General features: G+C 40.7%; 1 protein-coding gene across 3 annotated transcripts in view; it reads left to right on the top strand.

The window, feature by feature from the left end:
- The window catches only part of LOC108433047 (trichohyalin), a 318,922-nt gene that overhangs the window by 230,787 nt on the left and 68,051 nt on the right, over positions 1–20,084 (top strand). For all 3 annotated transcript variants that reach the window (XM_017707316.2, XM_017707312.2, XM_017707314.2), the window contains 6 exons: positions 3,997–4,143; positions 5,079–5,168; positions 8,646–8,708; positions 14,972–15,193; positions 16,530–16,709; positions 18,431–18,523. In XM_017707316.2, coding sequence (XP_017562805.1) covers positions 3,997–4,143; positions 5,079–5,168; positions 8,646–8,708; positions 14,972–15,193; positions 16,530–16,709; positions 18,431–18,523 — 795 coding nt within the window. The remainder of the gene's footprint in view (positions 1–3,996; positions 4,144–5,078; positions 5,169–8,645; positions 8,709–14,971; positions 15,194–16,529; positions 16,710–18,430; positions 18,524–20,084) is intronic.

Raw genomic sequence — 20,084 nt, 5'->3', positions numbered from 1 at the left:
TTAAGATGTACAGCTTCTACCTCGTACTCATGTTGCTGTGGTTCATGCTGCTGTTATTTGCACCCTTTATTTGCACCTTCTATTTATGTTACTTTGGGAGTTAACTGGACTGTGAGTACAATGTTTCATTCCACCTCATGTATCACATGTGATGCGAATATCTTATATTATCTTACAATTCCATGCTCCCAACTTTGTGGGAACAGTTTGGGGACAGCCCCTTCCTGTTCCAACATGACTGTGCACCAGTGCACAAAGCAAGGTCCATAAAGACATGGATGAGCGAGTTTGATGTGGAAGAACTTGACTGGCCTGCACAGAGTCCTGACCTCAACCTGACAGAACAGCTTTGGGATGAATTAGAGCGGAGACTGTGATCCAGGCCTTCTTGTCCAACATCAGTGTCTGACCTCACAAAGGCACTTCTGGAAGAATGGTCAACAATTCCCATAAACACACTCCTAAACCTTGTGGAAAGCCTTCCCAGAAGAATTGAAGCTGTTATAGCTGCAGAGGGTGGGCCAACATTATTATTAACATTATATTAAACCCTATGGATTTAGAATGGGATGTCACTCAAGTTCATGAGCATAGCATATGCGTGTGAAGGCAGATGAGCAAATACTTTTGGCAATATAGTGTGTCTACACAATATACACTAGTACTTTACTATTTCTAATGTACAATTGTACAGTATCCATCCATCCATCCATTTTCTAAGCCGCTTCTCCGTCAGGGTCTTCGGGCGGAAGGCAGGATACACCCTGGACAGGTCGCCAGCCCATCGCAGGGCAGACAGACAGACACAGTCACTCACACACTCACACCTAGGGGCAATGTAGCATGTCCAATTGGCCTGACTGCATGTCTTTGGACTGTGGGAGGAAACCGGAGAACCCCGGAGGAAACCCACACAGACACGGGGAGAACATGCAAACTCCACACAGCGCTACTCATGCTGTTGTATACATTTCCATATGTGCAGTTAGGGAGTGTAATAAATCTAGCAGCGTTTGTTTATATCAGTGTATATGTAAAATGGATATATCCACTTTTTCTGGATTGCCATGCATGAAAATTATTAGTGTTATTGCTATTTCTTCTTTGTTATTTTGATTATTGTTATTATGGATGATCGTGCTAACACTTTTGGTTAGTTAACCACAAATTAATTACCCTGAAATTTAAATGCACCAAAAAGGAAATTGATAATTAACAAAACTGTCAAAATTTGGGTGCACTCATTTTATGGTCAGATTTTGCTGAACACAACTTTGCAGAATAAGGACCATTGTGTATCATCATGCCATATTTTTTGCCATATCTTTGTAGTACTTCTTTCCTGATCTAACACACTCGTTTAAACTCGGGAAGGCCTTGTTAATTAGATTAGTTGGACAGGTGTGTTAGAGCGGTGAATACACTAAAGTACACAGGGCAGGGGCTACATCATGACAAGGGTTGGGATGGATTAGCATTAGGGTGCTGGGTTTGGCTTAGCCAGCCTTGGCTCTCCTCTGCTCTCCGTCACCCAGGCTGGCCTCTGCTCCTCATTAAAGAGCGTGCAGGCATCATTAAGAGTCAGCAGAGGCCTTGCTCAGGCCTGGTCCACCTCGCAAAGGCCTGTCAGCAAGCTGCTGATAAATGTGCACAGAGCACAGACTGCAGTGCGCTCATCCACCACGCACACACACTCTCACTCAGCTAAGAGCCAGAACGTTACAGGCCTAGAATACCTATAGCAGCAGAAGAACCAAAGCACCAGATGTAAAGTGGCACCTCGGAGTGATTTCAGTTCAGTTCGTGCCTTAAACCGTATTATGAGGAGAGACTGTAGAGCCTCTGTGGAGCCTCTGATTTTTTTGTTAGAAAGGTGATGGAGTGAGGAACAGGGTAGAAGTGGGGAGGTGGGATGTTAAAATTTCATCACAGGACATGGAAAGTAGAGGTGGATGTTTATAGGAAGTTGGATGGAAAGGAAGAAGTGTCAGGCGTGGTCTTCCTCTCACTTTCCTAGTTGCATTTTACTATAAAGCATATCTAGATGAACTGTGTTTATACGCCTGGCAAAAACGTCTGCTTCTGGTTGCTTGCTCAGAAATTCTTCATGATAAGTAGTGATGTCCATTTTAAACAGTTTTGCTATTTATTTGCATTGAATAGAATTCAATAAACCTGAATTCCTCATGCTAGTTATGAACATGATGGGTGTGCTCTTAGTGAACTGAATGCTTGAGGCAATGTCAGGTAGCAATTTCTGCAAAAAAATACAAACTCTAGATTACACATTGAATTAAGAATGTCTCATCTTATTCATAAAGGGCTGGTTTAGCTGCAGGTTTTCATTCCAGCAAAGCAGGACAAGGACTAAAGGGGGGGACAAGTGGACCCAAAATGCAGCAGGAAAATGTCCCCCCACAGCCAGGACCTTAACTAAGATCAACATTTTAGAACGTGTCCCACATCACTTAGTGAACAGACTAACTGCCAATAAGCATATTATACTAACTGTAAATTCTTTTAACCAAATTTAGAAATCTGCTTTTTTTAACTCTTAAATAATTGTTAAATACCTTTTCCTTTCATCTGTTTCTTTCCCATCTTTTCATTCTTCCATGAATTACTTTCCCATAAACTGATTTGACTCCAGTTACCCTATTTAGTTTTATTTAGTTAATCATTGAACTATGTATTTACATGCATATTTTTCAACTCAAAACGCATATTAAACCTATATGTACTAAATCAGTTTCACATTTATTTTATTTCCTTTACTCTCTGCTAAAAGTCTGTCTCTACCAAACTCCAGCTAATGAGAACGTAGGCTGCTCATACAGTTAATGAGACAAAATGCAGTCTAATGTACAGAGTGAGTCAAAAGTCATAGGACACCATTTTATCTTATTTTATTTTTGATGCTGTCACAAGACCCCACGATGCGGTGCTGAAGGTGGTGTTTGTTGTGGATTTTCTCAGCATACACAATTTGTTTGAGATGACCCCAGAGATAAAAGTCAGTAATAAAATAAATAAAATAAAATGGTGTCCTGTGACTTTTGACTCACCCTGTACATAGATATTAGCTCTGTTACATAATATTTTGCCATCCGTTTCCTAGTTAACAGTGAACTTTCTCATGCTTACACAATGCAGCTTCTGATGAAACTTTATCTAAACGCTACAATATCCAACTAAAAAGTCATCCAAATAAAAAACAAATAAAGGGTTTATATTTTGCATGCATAATCTGTTAGTAACTCTCATAAACGCGCACATTTTTATAGCTATGTTGTATATTGGCCTATAGTGTGTGTGTGTGTGTGTGTGTTTGTGTGTGTATGCATACCTGAACATCTAGAAGTCAAGTCACTCTGGGGAGCACAGAGATAACCACAGTGGGCAGTTAACTCTGTGGCCAAACCAGAGCTGTTCTGAGGTTAGCCGAGAGCCAGTCACTGCTGAGTGTGTATTTCGTCGCTGGATTAACTTTGAATCTCATAAAACCCTCATGAAACTGAATTTCTCATGCTAGTTACAAACATGACGGGTGCTGATAATGAACTGATGGCTCGAGGCAATGACAGATAGCAACGGTTGATAAGCAGTGATTACAGGGTTGGGGAAAATAAGGCAAGGCTTAGTCGAGAGCCTAATTATTTTTGGCCATAATACGTTGGCACTGCTCACAGAAAACAAATTAAATTTCAACATTTTAAAATAGGCAGATTAATCAGTATTCCATCCCAGTTTGATTGGGTGGGCCTCTGATATCCATCGCTACACCTCTGGCAAGGCTACAGCATTATCAGAATGTGTTTTAACAATAAATCTCATGATTGAAATAGCTTCTGAAATTTCCGAGGTCAAGACTTGACCTCAGGATGGGTGGGATGGGGCTCTATTCCTAGAGCGTAACAGAGGTACTAGAGCTCCTCACTGATTGATCCCATACTCAGTAAAAGTTGAAGAATAGCAAGATTTGTGTTTGTGTTGCAGTTGCAGGAGCACAGTACGGAGCTTCAGAGCCTCCAGAAGTCCCACAGCGAGCTGCAGGTGCGAGAGCGGGAGTGGCAGAGAGAGAAGCTTTCCCTGCAGGAACAGCTCAACAGAACCAGACAGGAACTCCACAGCGCCACCCTCAGGGTAAGAACTCTACCTGCACCACCGTCGCAAGCTCGTCTACCCCATTAGTCTGTAAGATATAGCACAGCACAAATGGAAAGCCTTGTTTTAATTAACATAAATATTCATATAACAACCACAAAAGCCAGCCCTTGTTCCATTCTTTGCTTTTAATGGTAATGCATATTTTAATAGATTATCGTTCGCGCCATCATAGCTCTTATTATGGGAAGTGTAATTATGAAATTTATAGGATAATTATTTTTTCTTCCCTTTAGCCATTTTAGTCAGCAAAGCCATATTCTCCCCTCTGGGTTTCACAAAATGTGCCTTGTCTGATTTTGAAACCCACACCCATCCCTGAAACATGAGGCAGGGCGCTGATAAAGATAAACACACAAACAGGCTGACATGGCTGAGCCCCCGCCTGCAGGACACCCCATCTGAATTGCATATCCGCCGAGCTTGTCACAAGCCGTATTAAGAAAAATGGTCACGCAGTTTGACATAAATTGGAAAATGGCATTTGTAAAGAGGGCACTGCACTGGAAATTAGAGATATTAAAATTATAAATCAGTGTCTCAGAGGAGGGGAGGGGAGAAAATGGTGCGAAGCTCCCCTCACATTACAAGGCCTGAGTCTGACTCATACAGGCCCTCCTGGGTCTAAATGGCTTTCCTTCTCTCACTCTGAATGAGAAAGAAAAGAAAGTAAGCGAGAGAGAGGTGGAGATGAGGGGATTGGCTGCTGCACAAGAGGATATTGTGTCTTTTCTATGGAGTCAAGTCAGCTTATTTAGTGCTTTCCCACGCCACCGACTGCTAATGGATCATTTCAAAGGTGTGATATGCATTATGCAAAGGCATCCGCTTGACACTTTTAACAACGCCTTCTCTCCCAATGTGTCTCACCTTCGCCTGCTTCTCTATCTCTCTCTGTGTATGTGTGCATGTAGGCGGAAGAGCAGCGTCTGAAAGAGGTCCAGATTGATGAGCTCCAAAGAGAGGTTGACAGGACGCTGGCATTGCTGGAAAAGGAGAGAGAGGTCAGTAAGGTCAACTACATTCTTAATAGCCCCTCACACGCACGAAAGGAAAACTGCCCATTGAAGCGTTTCATGTACAAAAACCTGTGGACGCTTCTTCGGCCGCTGTGCACTTGCAGCGTAAACTCATTTTCACAGGCATTCAGAGCGCTTCCAAAGCTCCTAGTACTTTTCTCAATGGACAGCAAACTCTAAAGCACAGGACTGTAAGGCCTTGGCTCAAATGACCCTGATCTAGCAGGGGACTGTTAAACAGGACAGCGTTCTCTGTGACACATAAAGCACCCTTTCATGGAAAAAAAAATCTTGGACAGGAGCTTAAGATATTTGTACACATGTTCAAATGAAAGTAGGGTCAAGCATACACAATTACGAGTCACTTCTAAGCCAAACAAAAGAGGTGACTTCCGTGAGAACATTCCATCTCCCTGACCTGTGGTCATGCAAGTTCACACTACAGGTACACAATGTATGAGCGGCCCATACATAATTTGTAGATTAATAGAAAAAATTTATATATATTTTTGTATGGTACTGATATCGGAATTACAGCTAATAATCACTACCATATAGATAAGGATTTCGTTTGCAAATAAATAGCAGAGCGGGTAACATCACTCCACACATAGAAGATGCAGGGTTCGATTCCCCATCCAGACAGGAACACCACTTGATGTAGCTATAAGAGTGGTTGTACTACAGTACTGTTGTTACATCCCCCAATTGTGAATGGCTCAAGTGAAGAGTGTCTTGGGCTTTGAAATTCACTACTTTTATGGTATGGACTAAATGCAGAGCATTGCTGATATTGTCAGCACTTCTTAATTTGTCAGTGATCAACCATGGTCAAAATTTGGGACGCTGTGCCAAATGCAAATTAAAATAGAATGCAATAATATGCAAATGATTTAAATCCGGTAATTAATTGAAAACAGTATGAAGACAAAATATCAAATGTTGAAACTGAGAAATTATGTTGTTTTTGGGGGAAAAAAACATGCAACATGTTCCAAAAAGGTTGGGACGTATATTTTTCAAGAAACAGTAACATTTCTCAGTTTCAGCAACTGATATGTTGTCTTTGTACCATTTTCAATTAAATATAGGGTTTAAATGATTTACATATAATTACATTCTGTTTGTGTTTACATTTTGCACAGCATCCTAACTTTTTTGTGAACAGGTTTGTACAACACACTCGTTTCTGGTTTAAGCCACACCTACTTTCATTGTGTAATTTGAAAAGAAGGTGTTGAGAACAAATTCAGGAATCGGTTTCAAAGTTAAGGTTATGGTTTCTCTGTTATTATCTGCATGGAAAGATTTTGAACGATACTCAGCCCTCATCTTGTCTGATTTACCTGTGTCAGGGCTATTTAATTCATTTATCTCACACTTACTGCAATTCATATGTAGATTATAGTGTGAAGTACTGATGGGCATTATAGCCCAAAATGTATATCACTGTATATATTGACAGTTTCAGTATATTTATGTATTTGTAGTTTAGTGTTCAGAGGCCTATTTTTCTGAAATGTCCTTTTACTTTTTAAAAAAGAAACATCTCTACTAAGTTAAAGAGTTTTTTGTGCCCCTTCATGTGCAGAAAACGGAGATCAGTTCCAGTATCACACGTAATGTAATTGATTACACACAAACATCAAGCTGCAATATGTAGCATTTTTTTTGGTTCGGATTGTTTCATCCTAACGGGGGTTACAACAGAATATTCGGGGCCTCTTTCGAGTGAATCTCCCTGTAATATAATAATATATTGGTGATGTCTATTGAGTCAGAGTTCCTTATAGTATCATGACATAATGTTTTTCATATTCCCAACTCAAACCTTTGATTAACTACTGCTTAATGTTGGATTGAGGTATTTATATGCATGTTTGAACGAAAGTAGGTTAAATTGTCCCAACATGCACTTACCAGTGGCTCAGTGTGGACCAGAGAGAGGACGTGGATGAGAGCCTTTCCATCATGTGCTCACGCACATAACACGGTTCTCTCACAGAAGCCTGCTCACTCTGTTAATCTCTCTCAGAAAGTCACTTTTTTATTGCCTCCCCGTTCCACTCCACCTGTTCAATAACTCCTGTTTACCACAGAGGGCAAACACGGCTTGATTCTAATTCATTCGGCCATGTTGAGTAGACAGGGAGCTCCCTTGAGCAGAATGTCAGCTCCTAGCCAATAAACACTCCAACTTTAAGGCCACGTGTGTGTGCGTGCTGAGCTCAGCCCTGTTTCGTCACGCCACTCACATTTCATACCTCGTTAGGTTTTTTCCAGAAATAACATCACTATTCCTGAGGTGCTATGGAGATCAGTTGTTTGTCTTATCCAGTTCCAGAAGGGCTTCACACTGTGACACGTGGTAGAGTAACACCTCTAGAACTGTCACTACCTATGTATGACCCACAGTAGCCAAAACAGTGTTTGGTGGTGTTTAGTGGGTTTTGTAACATTACAAACATGGTGGTTAACCCTTGATGACATGGTAAAAATCTGTTGATTGTTATGAAAGCCAAGATTCATCACCAGCAGACATGCTTTTCAGGAAGGCAGAGATATTTACACACCTCCAAAGTTTAGTCTTAGAAGTCGTTTGCATTTTCTGCATCTCGCAGTCCAATATCGTAGTCCAAAAACTAGAATAACTGAAACATACAGGCAAACAGAGCAGAAGGGCAAATCCAAAAGAGCAACATCCAGAAAGTGGGCAAAAGGTTCAAGGCACAAGTCAAACAATCAAACAGTCAAAGAAATACTGCTCAGTAGTCCAAGAAATTGGCAATACCTCACAAAGAGGAGAAAAAACCAAGGACTATTTAAGTTCTGAGACTATTACAAGCACAGGTGAATTGAATTAGAAATCAGGTGACTAAGAATGAGGCAGTTGCGCGTGACTGGAGGAATTGATGACGTCATCTGGACTGGAATTAAGGGAAATGGAGTCCTGGAGCGTGCTAGGCAAGGGAGGAGAACCTGGAAGCGTAACACAAAAACAGACAGCGGTACTGGAAATAAGCGAGCCGCTTTGCAGCAAAAAACTATTGGAGCGTCCCGTTTTCTCTGTATCTATTATGGCAGCTCCTGATCTTTTCACTTATTTTCCTTTGACTCCCTTCCTTGTCCAAATTTGATTATCTATATGTAATCTCCTCAGAAATATCTCTGGAATAATTTGTACTTAATGGCACCATACTATAAATGGTACTATAAATCAGCATTGTCTGAGTTGCAAAGGCCGATATCATGATAACAGTTAACAATTTGTATAGCATACAGCTACAATATACAATACACAGGCTGTGTATCGGCCTTGAGTTATTAAAAAGACAGCAATCATGCACGGTTACTAAATACAACTTGAGAACAGAGTTGGTGCATTTTCATAAACCAGTGCATTCTCATCCTCTCTCTCTCTCTCTCTCTCTCTCTCTCTCTCTCTCTCTCTCTCTTTTTCAGGAAGGCAGCCAGGTGGAGGAGCTGGAGAGTCTGAGAGAGGAACAGCAGCAGCTCAAGGACAAGGTCTCTTGCCCTCTTTGCCCTCTGCCTATTAGCTTGTGTTAGTCTCTGAGTGCCATCACTGAGCCCTGTTTATCTGCGATTAAGTGCACGTCACATCCTCACTGTGGTTTGAATAAGGTGTAGAGTAGAGCACCAGAGACACGTCTGCCTCTACCAAGAGTCACGTCTTTCTTCAACAATGTTGAGATTGATACTTTTTGTCTGTGTGGATCTGCCAGCCCCTGAGCTTGTCTTAGTGTTTCTGTGAGTGTCAGAATGGGGCGGGAACCTATTAGCTGACTGTGCAGACTGTTAGTGTGGCTAGTTAGATAGCTGGGACCATTCTGGAGAGTGAGGAGGAGTGTATGATAGACATATATTTAAATTTAAAGAAAGAGAGAAAAAACAAAAGATGCTTTGTTCTATTGAGACAAGCCATGGTACTTCTCCAGGTTACAGTAAGCTTTAGATTTAGACTTTGTAGGTCACAGGCTTTTTAAAAATGTTACCCAAAAATTATACAGTTCATAAAAACTATACGATTAAAAGTATGTGAACACCTGACCATCATGCCTATATGAGCTTGTTGAATGCCCTGTTCCAAAACTATGAGTATTAATGTGGAGTTGCATCCCCTTCGCTCTTCTGGGAAGGCCTAAAAGATTTTCCACAAGATTTTGGAAAGTATCTATGGCAATTTGTGCCTGTTTAGGCAAAAGAGCATTTGTGAGCCAAACTTGTCACACCATGTCTTTGTGGACTATGATTTGTGCACTGGTGCTCAGCCATACTAGAACAAAGCAGGGTTTTCCCCTTTTGCTACAAAGCATATAAATGAGTAAATTGACTTTGTGAACTATAGCATTAACATTACCCTTCCCTGGAACTCCCCCAAACCCTGAAAAACAGCCCCAGCCCATTATCCCTCCTCCACCAAACTTGGCTGTTGGCACTCCACATTCCGGTAAGGACTATTCTCCTGGCATCCTGGCAAGCCTAGATTCACACATCAGACTGAAAGATAGTGAAGCATGATTCATCACTCCAGAGAACACATTTCCACTGCAGTGATCTGCTTTACATTGATTTAAGGCTTGTGTGCAGCCGATTGACTGAAATGGGTTTTCACGGTCATTTACACTACCAACCTGTAGTCTTTGCCCTTGCCAATGTTTTGGTCTTTTTTTCCTTCTTTTTTTTTAATTTAAAGTTATTATGCACATTTGCAAAATTGGCAAGAAAGAAGTGGAACTACTCACCAACTGATATTTTACACTGGCAGCAAATTGTGTTTAGCATGAAGAAGTGAATTATAGTTGAGACTATAGGTATTTTTACAAATGAAAGTTTGGGCCAAGAAACTAGGGGGTCTCTATGTAAATGAAGCATTGTTCCTTTTTACTGAACATTTTGTTCAGTGAATGTGATGTCCTGTTAACTCTGAAACCTGTTATTTACCACACAGCTTTAAATATGATGGACCATCAACGCTAATAAATGACCATAAAATATAATAACAAGTGTAATGTTTAAACCTTTCATGTTTAGGAAGTGTAATAAAAACTTTCAGTGTTATCCAGGACTATATTACTGGGGGGTGAGGAAGTGAGAAAAGAGAGACAGCTACAGGGAGAAAAAGCCTGCACAGGTATTTCAGGCAGTATGGACCTGCCCTCTTCCTCTGTGTGTGTGTGTGTGTTGAGTAACCCTAGGCCCAGCTCAGAGCTCCTAGCCGGAGTGTTTTTCCAGTGAGGCCTGACTGTGCTTTGGGATGCCATAAAGTAGCACCATCAAAGGCCAGCCAATCGCCACTTACCGCTGAGTGCTTCTCTGGTGGTTGGACAAGATTACTCTCAAAACAAAGTGCGGACAGCTTGATTAATAGAGGCCTCTGCCGAGGGTCTACGCCGCAGTATATTTTCACACTTAACTTACACTCCTTCATTTTGCTCGCATGGACTTTTATGTGCCAGTCCTGTCACCGTAGGAGCTTGTCGGTTCGTAAAGAACAAGCTGCCTTTTTAAGTCACTTTCTGTGAAAACTCATTAAAAGCCCTCTGGGTGTTTTGTTTGAGCGTCCGTGGGGGAGCGCTGATGAAGGAACTGAACCCGACAGTAGATTGAAGACTTGGCCGCGGCTCTTATAAGGCTTTAGTGTTTAACGTGAGGTATTGCTGGGTGCGGGGTTTGCTTGTTAATCCCTGTGTTTGACCAGTAAAATCTCTGCAAGACTGATACAGTTAAATGCTCTTGGAAACAATGTCCAGTAAAATATTCAACCAAAATCCAGGTAACCTTGTAACCCATGTGGCGACACATTCCCCCAACTGTTCTGCGTATGGATGAGAATAGTGAAGGCTACAGTCGAGGTAGGAGAGACCTTTATAGCACTGGTATTTGAACACATGCAGGTCATTTTTCAATTTTTTTGAGCTGCATGGGAAGGATTTTGGGTGACTGGGCTTTCAAAGGATCATACAAAACAGGACAGCCTTCAGTGGCACTGAGGAACACAGCCGTCCTTGGCTGCATACTTGGCTTTGAGACACAGCTAATGTTTTATCTGATGTCTGAAACCTGATGCTGAGCTCTGAGGATGTTCTGTAATATATAGCACACTGCCAACGTTTAACCGATCTGCTATTTAGTTACTGACGCTATTGAGGTTCAATAATTCATCTTTGGTAGCTGTTTAGTTTAAATTGCTGCCAGAGCATGACTTTGAACTGTATTTTATCAAGAATATAAAAGGTTATGATGTTGTTTATGTAGCTAACAGCTGGGCTAGGCTAATAAAAGTCAGGTAGCCTGTAATCAAAGGACGGACCAAAAAAACACCTGTAATTTAGAGCTATGCTACAATAGGAGCTGCTTTGTCTACATACTGTGATTATGCATTTATGTGATCTTTTACAAGTGTCAGTGCATGCTGAGAAACCTTCTATACACTTGACTTTATGTTAAGAACAGCCATTATGAATATAAAATGGTGTTTACAAAAAAGATAACAAATATATTTCTTTAGCATAGTTTTATTTACAGCCACCACAGATACCACAGTGTTGTTTCTGAGTAATGTTAGCTTGAATATTTGAACAGAATTTGTCTAGCAGACGGTATCAATCGCAGACACCGTGACCAGCACTGAAAACTGGACGATGGATTGTCTATACAGATATAGTGATATTGATGTCGCTCAACAATAGTGATTTTCAGTTTCATCTGTGTTGATTAATTAAACAAACTTCACCACAATGCAGCCCATTTACTTGATGCTTTACATTGTTTCAAAATAACAGTATTCAAAATACACTCACCGGCTACTTTATTAGGTACACCTGTTAAATTGCTTGTTAACACAAATAGCTAATCAGCCAATCACATGGCTGCAAATCAATGCATTTAGGCATGTAGAGGTGGTCAAGACAACTTGCTGAAGTGCAGACCGAGCATCAGAATGGGGGAAGAAAGGTGATTTAAGAGACTTTGAACGTGGCGTGGTTGTTGGTGCCAGACGGGCTGGTCTGAGTATTTCAGAAACTGCTGATCTACTGGGATTTTCACACACAACCATCTCCAGGGTTTACAGAGAACGGTCCGAAAAAGAGAAAATATCCAGTGAGCGGCAGTTGTGTGCATAAATAGTAAATATATAGTAAGTAGTCTTTCAGTAAATATGGTTTCTGTCATGTTAATACAGGTGATTCAAAAAGATTAATCCAATTTCAAAATTATTTATTTCACTTGTAAATCGTTACACATCAATGCAGTGAACTGTAAATGGTTTAAATGAGCATAAAGTTTATTATGTAATTTTACAAGGTCTCAGTGTGAACCTCCTCCAGCTGTACGGACGACATCAACACCATAGTCAAATTCATCCCACTCTGGATTGAGCATGTCGGCTGTCGCTCACAGCTCTTTCATCCAGTTCATCCAGTGCTGTGGAATCAGTGCCGAACGCCCTGAGCTGTTGGAAGTTCTCTGCCCATGAAAATCACACTGCACAGTTATGATGGATTCACTCTTATTGAAGTGGAGAACGCAGAAGGCTTTCTGCTCAGGGGTCTCATCTCCTCTCAGATTGAAGGGAGCCATCTTTCACTAACAGTCAGAAACTCTGACTTCCTCTTTCAGTTGGATGGTGATTGGTTCCTAGAGGCCTAATGGTTGTAAAAATATGGAGCTTTGAAATCAGAAGAATCTTTTTCCATCACCCTGTATTTACGATACTGTGTTACACTTCCTTTAGTGTGATTTAAAGCAAAACAGGGCAGACCAGAAACAATCCAAACAAACTATGTCAGGTGTGTACGACTTGCCTAGCTTGTCACTCTTTTAGCATTTCTGAGTATCAGCACTTTTTATAATGTATGACTATTTATTGTTACGTTAGTAAGACAAACATATCATCGGATATATATTTTAAAAAATCAAGATATTGAATTTCATCAGTACTGCCCAGCACTAATGTAAGGTCAGTATGTGTCTGTGTGACAGGCTTAGAGAGGTTTTGAAAAGTATACCTGCCATGTCATGGGGCTTTTAACATTAACTGTGGTGGCTGAGTAAATGTATGGACCATGAGTGTCCGTATGGTCTTCTACTGTATGTCTCTAATGTTGTACTTGTCCCAACTGTACATGATTATGAGAGTTTTAAGCTGCCACTGTGAGTCTTGAATAGAGTCAAAGAGCTGTTTTATTGATGGTGATGAATAGAACGCATGTGGTCACTTTAGTAAGTGCTATGAAAGGTGACCCTCACTGAGAAGCTTTTAAACTGAGAACTGGTTTCTACAGTATGCAGGTGATATGAGTCATTTCTGTGTGTGTGTGTGTGTGTGTGTGTGCGTATCTATCCATATATATATATATATATATATATATATATATATATATATATATATATATATATATATACATACATACATACATACACACACACACACACACACACACACACACACACACACTCAGCAGCCCATTTATTGACTGCAGTCTCAGTCCATATGTATAATTGCACTGTGCAAAAGTCGGAGACCTGTACCCTGTAATTAATTTCCAGTTGAAACATCCTTGAAGCACAAGTTTTTCACTTTTCAGTATCAGTAAAAAAGCAGAAACACATCTTCTAAGCCGCTTCTCCTTCTGGGTTGCGGGGGGTGCTGGAGTCTATCCCAGCTGTCATCGGGCGGAAGGCAGGATACATCCACGATCGCTCACACCTAGGGGCAATTTAGGCAATTTATGTCCAGTTGGCCTGACTGCATGTCTCTGGACTGTGGGAGGAATCCCATGCAGACACGGAGAAAACATGCAAATTCCACACAGAAAGGACCCAGGTCACCCGGCCTGGGAAACCCAGGCCCTTCTTGTTGTGAGATGGAAGCACTACCCACTGCACCACCATGGGTAATCAGAAAACATTTAACACAAAATGCAGAGATTCTTTTCCACCCCTCCAAAGTTCAGTTTGGTTGCCTTTCATGACTCACAAGCTCCCACACACATTCAGTGGTGTTGAGGTCTGGACTCTGGGGTGTCCATCCAGTCTGGGGTGGCTCTGAGTAGACCAACAGCTTCTTTATTTGATTTACACATTTTCTTCTTTTTTGTTTATTTCCTTTTTTAGTGGTGACATCTCAATAGTTTGAAAGAAACCCCTTTGGGTTGAGTAATATGACCGTATCTATTGTTATCATATTTAATTACACCACAATATGTCGTCATATGGATTTCTGAGTAATCTGTGGATATTGTCAGTATTTAAAAACACTTCCGGTTTGCATGTTTGATTGCAGAGAGTATAATAAGTGCTGTTTGACTGGATTTAGTGCAGCACAGTATATGAAAAGTTCAAGGTAAATTATTATATTCAGAGTTTTTTTATAGTATTTTTTTAATGTGGAACTACTTTGTCTTTTCCAATTTATCAGCTGACAGGAGAAGTATATATCTGGACAAATTGTGTATTGGGAAAACTTCTTGAAGTGTCTTGGCATTACATTTTTGCCTTATCGCCCACCTCTTTCTCCCCCACAGTACATTTCTTAACTAGTTTTAGACACTTCTGTTTTTACCACTTATTTTCCTTTGACTTTCCCTTTCTTTATGCAAGTGGATTATGTTGTAAAAATATCTATATTTAAAAATATTACTTGTAATTATTGTAATTATTTGAATGTAAATTTTAAAATGAAGGGTGGCCTCTGATGGTACTGATGCGTACACTGAGCATATAATTATGTGTGTGTGTGTGTGTGTGTGTGTGTGTGTGTGTAGGTGAGCTGGGCAGAGGCTCGGGCCATGGAGCTAAAGAAGGAGCTGGAACGGGTCAGGCAGGAGCGGCAGAGGGAGGTGTGGGAGTGGAGGGATCGGGAGCGCTCCTCCACGGAGAGACTGAAGCAGATGCAGGCTCAGTTGCAAGAAGCCCAGCACAGCCTGAATGTCCAGCAGGAGACGAGCTGCTGCCTGAAGGACAAGCTTGACGCGCTGCAAGCTACGGTGAGGAAAGGAGGACACTGAGAGGAGAATAGCAGCAGAGCCTGTGAAATTAAAAAAAAAAGGGAAAGAGAGCATAGCAGAGCATAAGATAAATGAGGGAGAGTGGAGGACATGGTGGATGAGGAGGGGTCAGGAGAGCACGGTCAGTCTCCCTCACTTCAGCTCACTGGAGGCTCATTAAGGCCAGCTTCACAATGCTGTGCAATCAGACCTGCACAGGAAATTTGTTCCCACCCACCCCCGACCCCCTCTCCCTTTCACGTTAAAATGCATATGAGCTCAGTGTTGTTAATTAACATTTTGTGCTTAGCTGGCACATTAGCAGCTCTCCTTGATGGTCTGCAGTGGGGAATACAGCCAGAGCTGAGAGCTTTGGTTGTTGTCTCAATAGGTCTGGGTTTCTGTTTACTCTGCCTTTGCTGACAATCGCAGGATGCTCTGTGATGGTTCGCTTTGAGTTTTTTCCCCAAGACTTTAAAAAGAGGTTTGTGGTGAAGCATCTAACCCATAAAATCAGTTGGATGTATAAAGGTGGATAAATAATTTAGTGTTTGGTTTGTGGAGTGAAAACTCTTAGGCATCCCAGGGTGGATGTGGGTGTGCGTGTGTCTGGATGAGTTTGTGGTAAACCTCAGTCCAGCCCAGGAGCTTTTGGTCCGGAACTTGGTGCACTTGTGTGCTGGTTAAACTTGGAATTCTCATGTAAACTCCACATGACCCCAACCACCAGTACACTAGACCCCATTTTTATAAGTACTCAATGAGACCCCGTGCTTTCGCCTTAACTGTTCTGCTTTATGAGCTCTCTAATGCAGGAAATGTGATTAGGCTATTTTTTCGTCTTTCATACATGCCCCGTGCCCATCTTATTTTAAGTGACATTGGATTATTATGATTGCAAAAACACGGCAGAGGGATAGTTTAACGGATAATTATGTGTAATCCGCAATCATTTTCTGCGAGCCCAAATAACGACAGCCAATGGTGGTAGGAACCCGTATTATCCAATTTGCCGTTAAATGGGAGATGGGCTGGAGCCGGCTCCCTAAAAATGGGAACCATTTCCTTAAAGTGACAAATTGCCCCTATATACACAGTACATCGTGGAAACGAAATGGACAGAGCATCTTGCTCTGCTATTGTGATCATAAAAAAGTGGCGAATGATTTCTTTAATACGAGAGATTTTCCATTTCTCTATTCTCTATTGTCCGTGGATTGCTCTGCCTTTCCATTACGGCTTTCCTTTTTATCACATCTGTAGCTGATCGGCCAAATGGATGACACTCATTTTGATTGGACGGGACTTTTTCTGATGCCTGTCTTGTGTCCAATAGCTCAGCGAGCGCGAAGAGAGGCTGACCGCTTTGACCCTCGAGGAGGATGTTCTGAGACAGGAAGCACATGCTCGAGACCAGGAGGCTACTGACCTACGCCAGCAGCTTACGGCCTGCCAGAATGATCTGCAAGAAGTGAGCAGCGAGCTCCAGAGCTGCCAGAGAACCCTTAGGGAACAAGTAAGAGTGCTAGACACTTTCAGTGTGTTTCTAGTAGTTTTTTTTTTTTTTAAATCAAATATTAAAACTGAGAAACAAAAACAGAAGCACGCAACAGGAGGAAAAAAATGGGAGGAAAATAAAATGATCAGAAAATAAAAAATAAAATACAAATAAAGTACAAAGCTAAACAAAAAGGATAACAGTAGTCTGTAAAAATCTTTAAGATAAAAAATATATATATATATATATATATATATATGTATACATATGTGTGTGTATATATATATATATATATATATATATGTTTCTTTAAATTGTGTAATGCCTAACTGTAAGAATAGATAGATAGATGTTACAGATATATATAATATAGATAGATGGATAGATAGATGTTGATCTCAACTTTGCAGTAATATGTAGATATAAGAAATGGCATCGTTCTGCCATGTCTTGTGTCCTCATGAAGGCCTGAGCAGCCCGGAACGCACCGGCACATTTTTATATACATTACCATCAGTGGTGGACAGTAACTAAGTAAATGTAATTAGTTTCTGTACTGAAGTTCATTCTGGGCGTCTTTTTACTTTCACTCCACTACATTTCAAAGTCTAATATCTGACTTTTTCCTCCACTACATTTTGAGAAATCTGTCACTCCTTTTGGTTTCTGTGTGTATAAAAACATAACATGTCAAAACGAAAGAAGCACAAAGCAAGAACACCAATCAGGGCACAGCGGTCACTTTGTTTTGAGCTTGTTTTGACCTGTTGGTCATTCCGACCCAGTGCAGCACACGGTTCAAGGTCAGCGCAGCAGCGTAAAATTTTGGGAGAGTCTATTCAACATAAATGATGAACTAACCTAACTTTGTGTAAATAGAGCACAATATAGAAATATGTCCACATATGCAGTCGTGACTGACGCAGCTTTTTTCTGAATTTATACAAACAACATTTCATTTTATAGTAAATTAGTTTGGGCTGGTTTATGTTTATGAACAGAGACCTACAGATCAACATAGTAAAGGAACTCATTGTGATCCTGAGTTTAAAGCCAGTTTTTATTAAACTTAAACTTGGAACTAAGTTGTAAATAAATCTTAAACTGAAACTTTACTTGTTTGTAAAAAGTGATTTCAGAGCCACTCGGTTCTACCTGATGGAAACTGTTTACCTTCAGTGTTTTGTGCTTATGATCATTTTAATAAACATCAGCGTCACTAATTAATGACATTCTATTAAAAGCCTGGTTTACCAAGAGAGACACTGGAGGATTTTCACCTAAAATGAGTTCATGAAGCCAGTCTTGTTATAAAAATGATAACAGGACATCAGAGCCATAATTAATCTTTTAGTACTTTTACTTTTCATACTTCAGTACATTTGAAGGTAAATAGTTTAGTACTTTTACTCAAGTGGAGGTCTAAAGGGAGGAACTTCTACTTTTACTGGAGTAATATTTTACCTTCAGTGCCTCTACTTTAACTTAAGTACGTGGTTTGTGTTCTTCATCCACCACTGATTGCTATGTGTTAATAAAGGCTTTTTTAAAATATTTTTCTCGAGATGATGTGCACAGGATTTTTTTTTTTTTTTGCTCTGCAATGGATTTTGTTCGTAGCACTTCATTTTAGTTTTTACATGATGAGTTGTGTTAGGTGTCTTAAAGGAGGCAATGTGCAAAGCTTTGTGCTTTAAGAAGCCTGGTTGCAGATGGTGATAGCAGGATGTTTTGTACAGGAGGCCCTGAGAGCAGGACAGGAGCAGAGAGTGACTGAACTGAAAGCTGAGCTGACCCAGCTGCAGTGCCAGTATACAACCTGCTACTCCCAGGTAGGTTTATCACCCAGTGCAACATAACAATAAGCAGTGCTTCACTAGGCCTGTTTCCATACATTTTCACACCTCAACTATTTACAAAGATTATATAATGATATATTTAAACCCAGTATAATAACTGACAACATAAATACTGTATATACAAAATCATCATTTATAGGGTACTTTCTTTTGGGAAGTGACTGTCCCAAACACTAAACCCTACATTTTAACTTGTAAAAACAATTATTTAAATTACTTTTTAATTTTTTTTAATATTTCACTTCCTTTAAAATGAAGTTGAGTTTAATTATAAATGAAACGACTTAAAAACTTTAAAAAAAAAGTTCTCCCACATCTTCATGTCACTACCAAAACACTATTATTTTAGAGCAGGAAGTGAGGCTGCATACCTGTCCGTCATGACCACGTGGTGAGCAGTTAGATCAATTGTTTATATTTCATAAGCTACATTCAGAAGCTGGGCGTCGTATGAGGCTGTAACTCTTCTTTCCTGTCAAATAAGATGAGATGAGATAAGATAAGATGAGATAAGATAAGATGAGATAAGATAAGGCTTTATTGTCATTCACATCACATGTGGTACATGAGGTGGAACGAAACATTGTACTCACGGTCCAGTTAACTCCCAATGTAATAAACAATAAACAATAAATAGAAGGTGCATATAAAGGGGGTGGACAAATAACAGCAGCATGGACCACAGCAGTATGAGTATGAGGTAGAACGTGTACATCTTAATACTGGTAATGTATAAAGTGACATGTGTAGGGGTGATATAGTGGAGGCACTAATTCAGTACAGCAGCAATAAATAAGAGGACATGAAGTGCCATTGCAGTGATTGTCTAATTGCAATTGAGTAGTCTTACGGCTTCAGGGAAGAAGCTGTTCCTCAGTCTGTTAGTTTTGCTCTTAATGTTCCGCAACCTCCTACCTGAGTGGAGCGGAACAAAAAGTGTGTGTACTGGGTGAGTGGGGTCCTTCATGATGCCAGTGGCCCTTTTCCTGCATTTGGAGGTGTAAATGTCCATGGTGGTGGCTCTGTGCAGCCTTCACCTCCCTCTGCAGAGCTTTCCTTTCTGCCACAGAGCAGCTTCTGTGCCATACGGTGATGCTGGAGCACAGAACGCTCTCCACCACACATCTGTAAAATGAGGTGAGGACTGAGCTCCCGAGTCCAGCACGCCTCAGCCTTCTGAGGAAGTAGAGGCGCTGATGTGCCTTCCTGATCAGGCTGGAAGTGTTATTACTCCACATAAGGTTGTTACTTAGGTGTACACCCAAGTACCTATAACTGGAGACCACTTCCACTGCAGATCCTCCGATGTGTAGGGGGAGGGGAGGGATGGTGTTGCCCCTTCTGAAATCCACAATCATCTCCTTTGTCTTCTTCACGTTGATGCAGAGATTGTTCTCACTGCACCAACTCTCTAGGCGTTCCACCTCCTGCCTATAGCCAGAGATGGTGATGTCATTTTAAACCCTTATAATAAAAGAAGCTGATCTCAGTTTGTTTTTCTGCTGAAAGTCGACCCGTTTTTCCACAAATCTGG

Source organism: Pygocentrus nattereri, chromosome 15, assembly GCF_015220715.1.
Source record: "Pygocentrus nattereri isolate fPygNat1 chromosome 15, fPygNat1.pri, whole genome shotgun sequence".
Taxonomy (NCBI): domain Eukaryota; kingdom Metazoa; phylum Chordata; class Actinopteri; order Characiformes; family Serrasalmidae; genus Pygocentrus; species Pygocentrus nattereri.
This window is presented reverse-complemented; position numbering and strand designations above follow the sequence as displayed.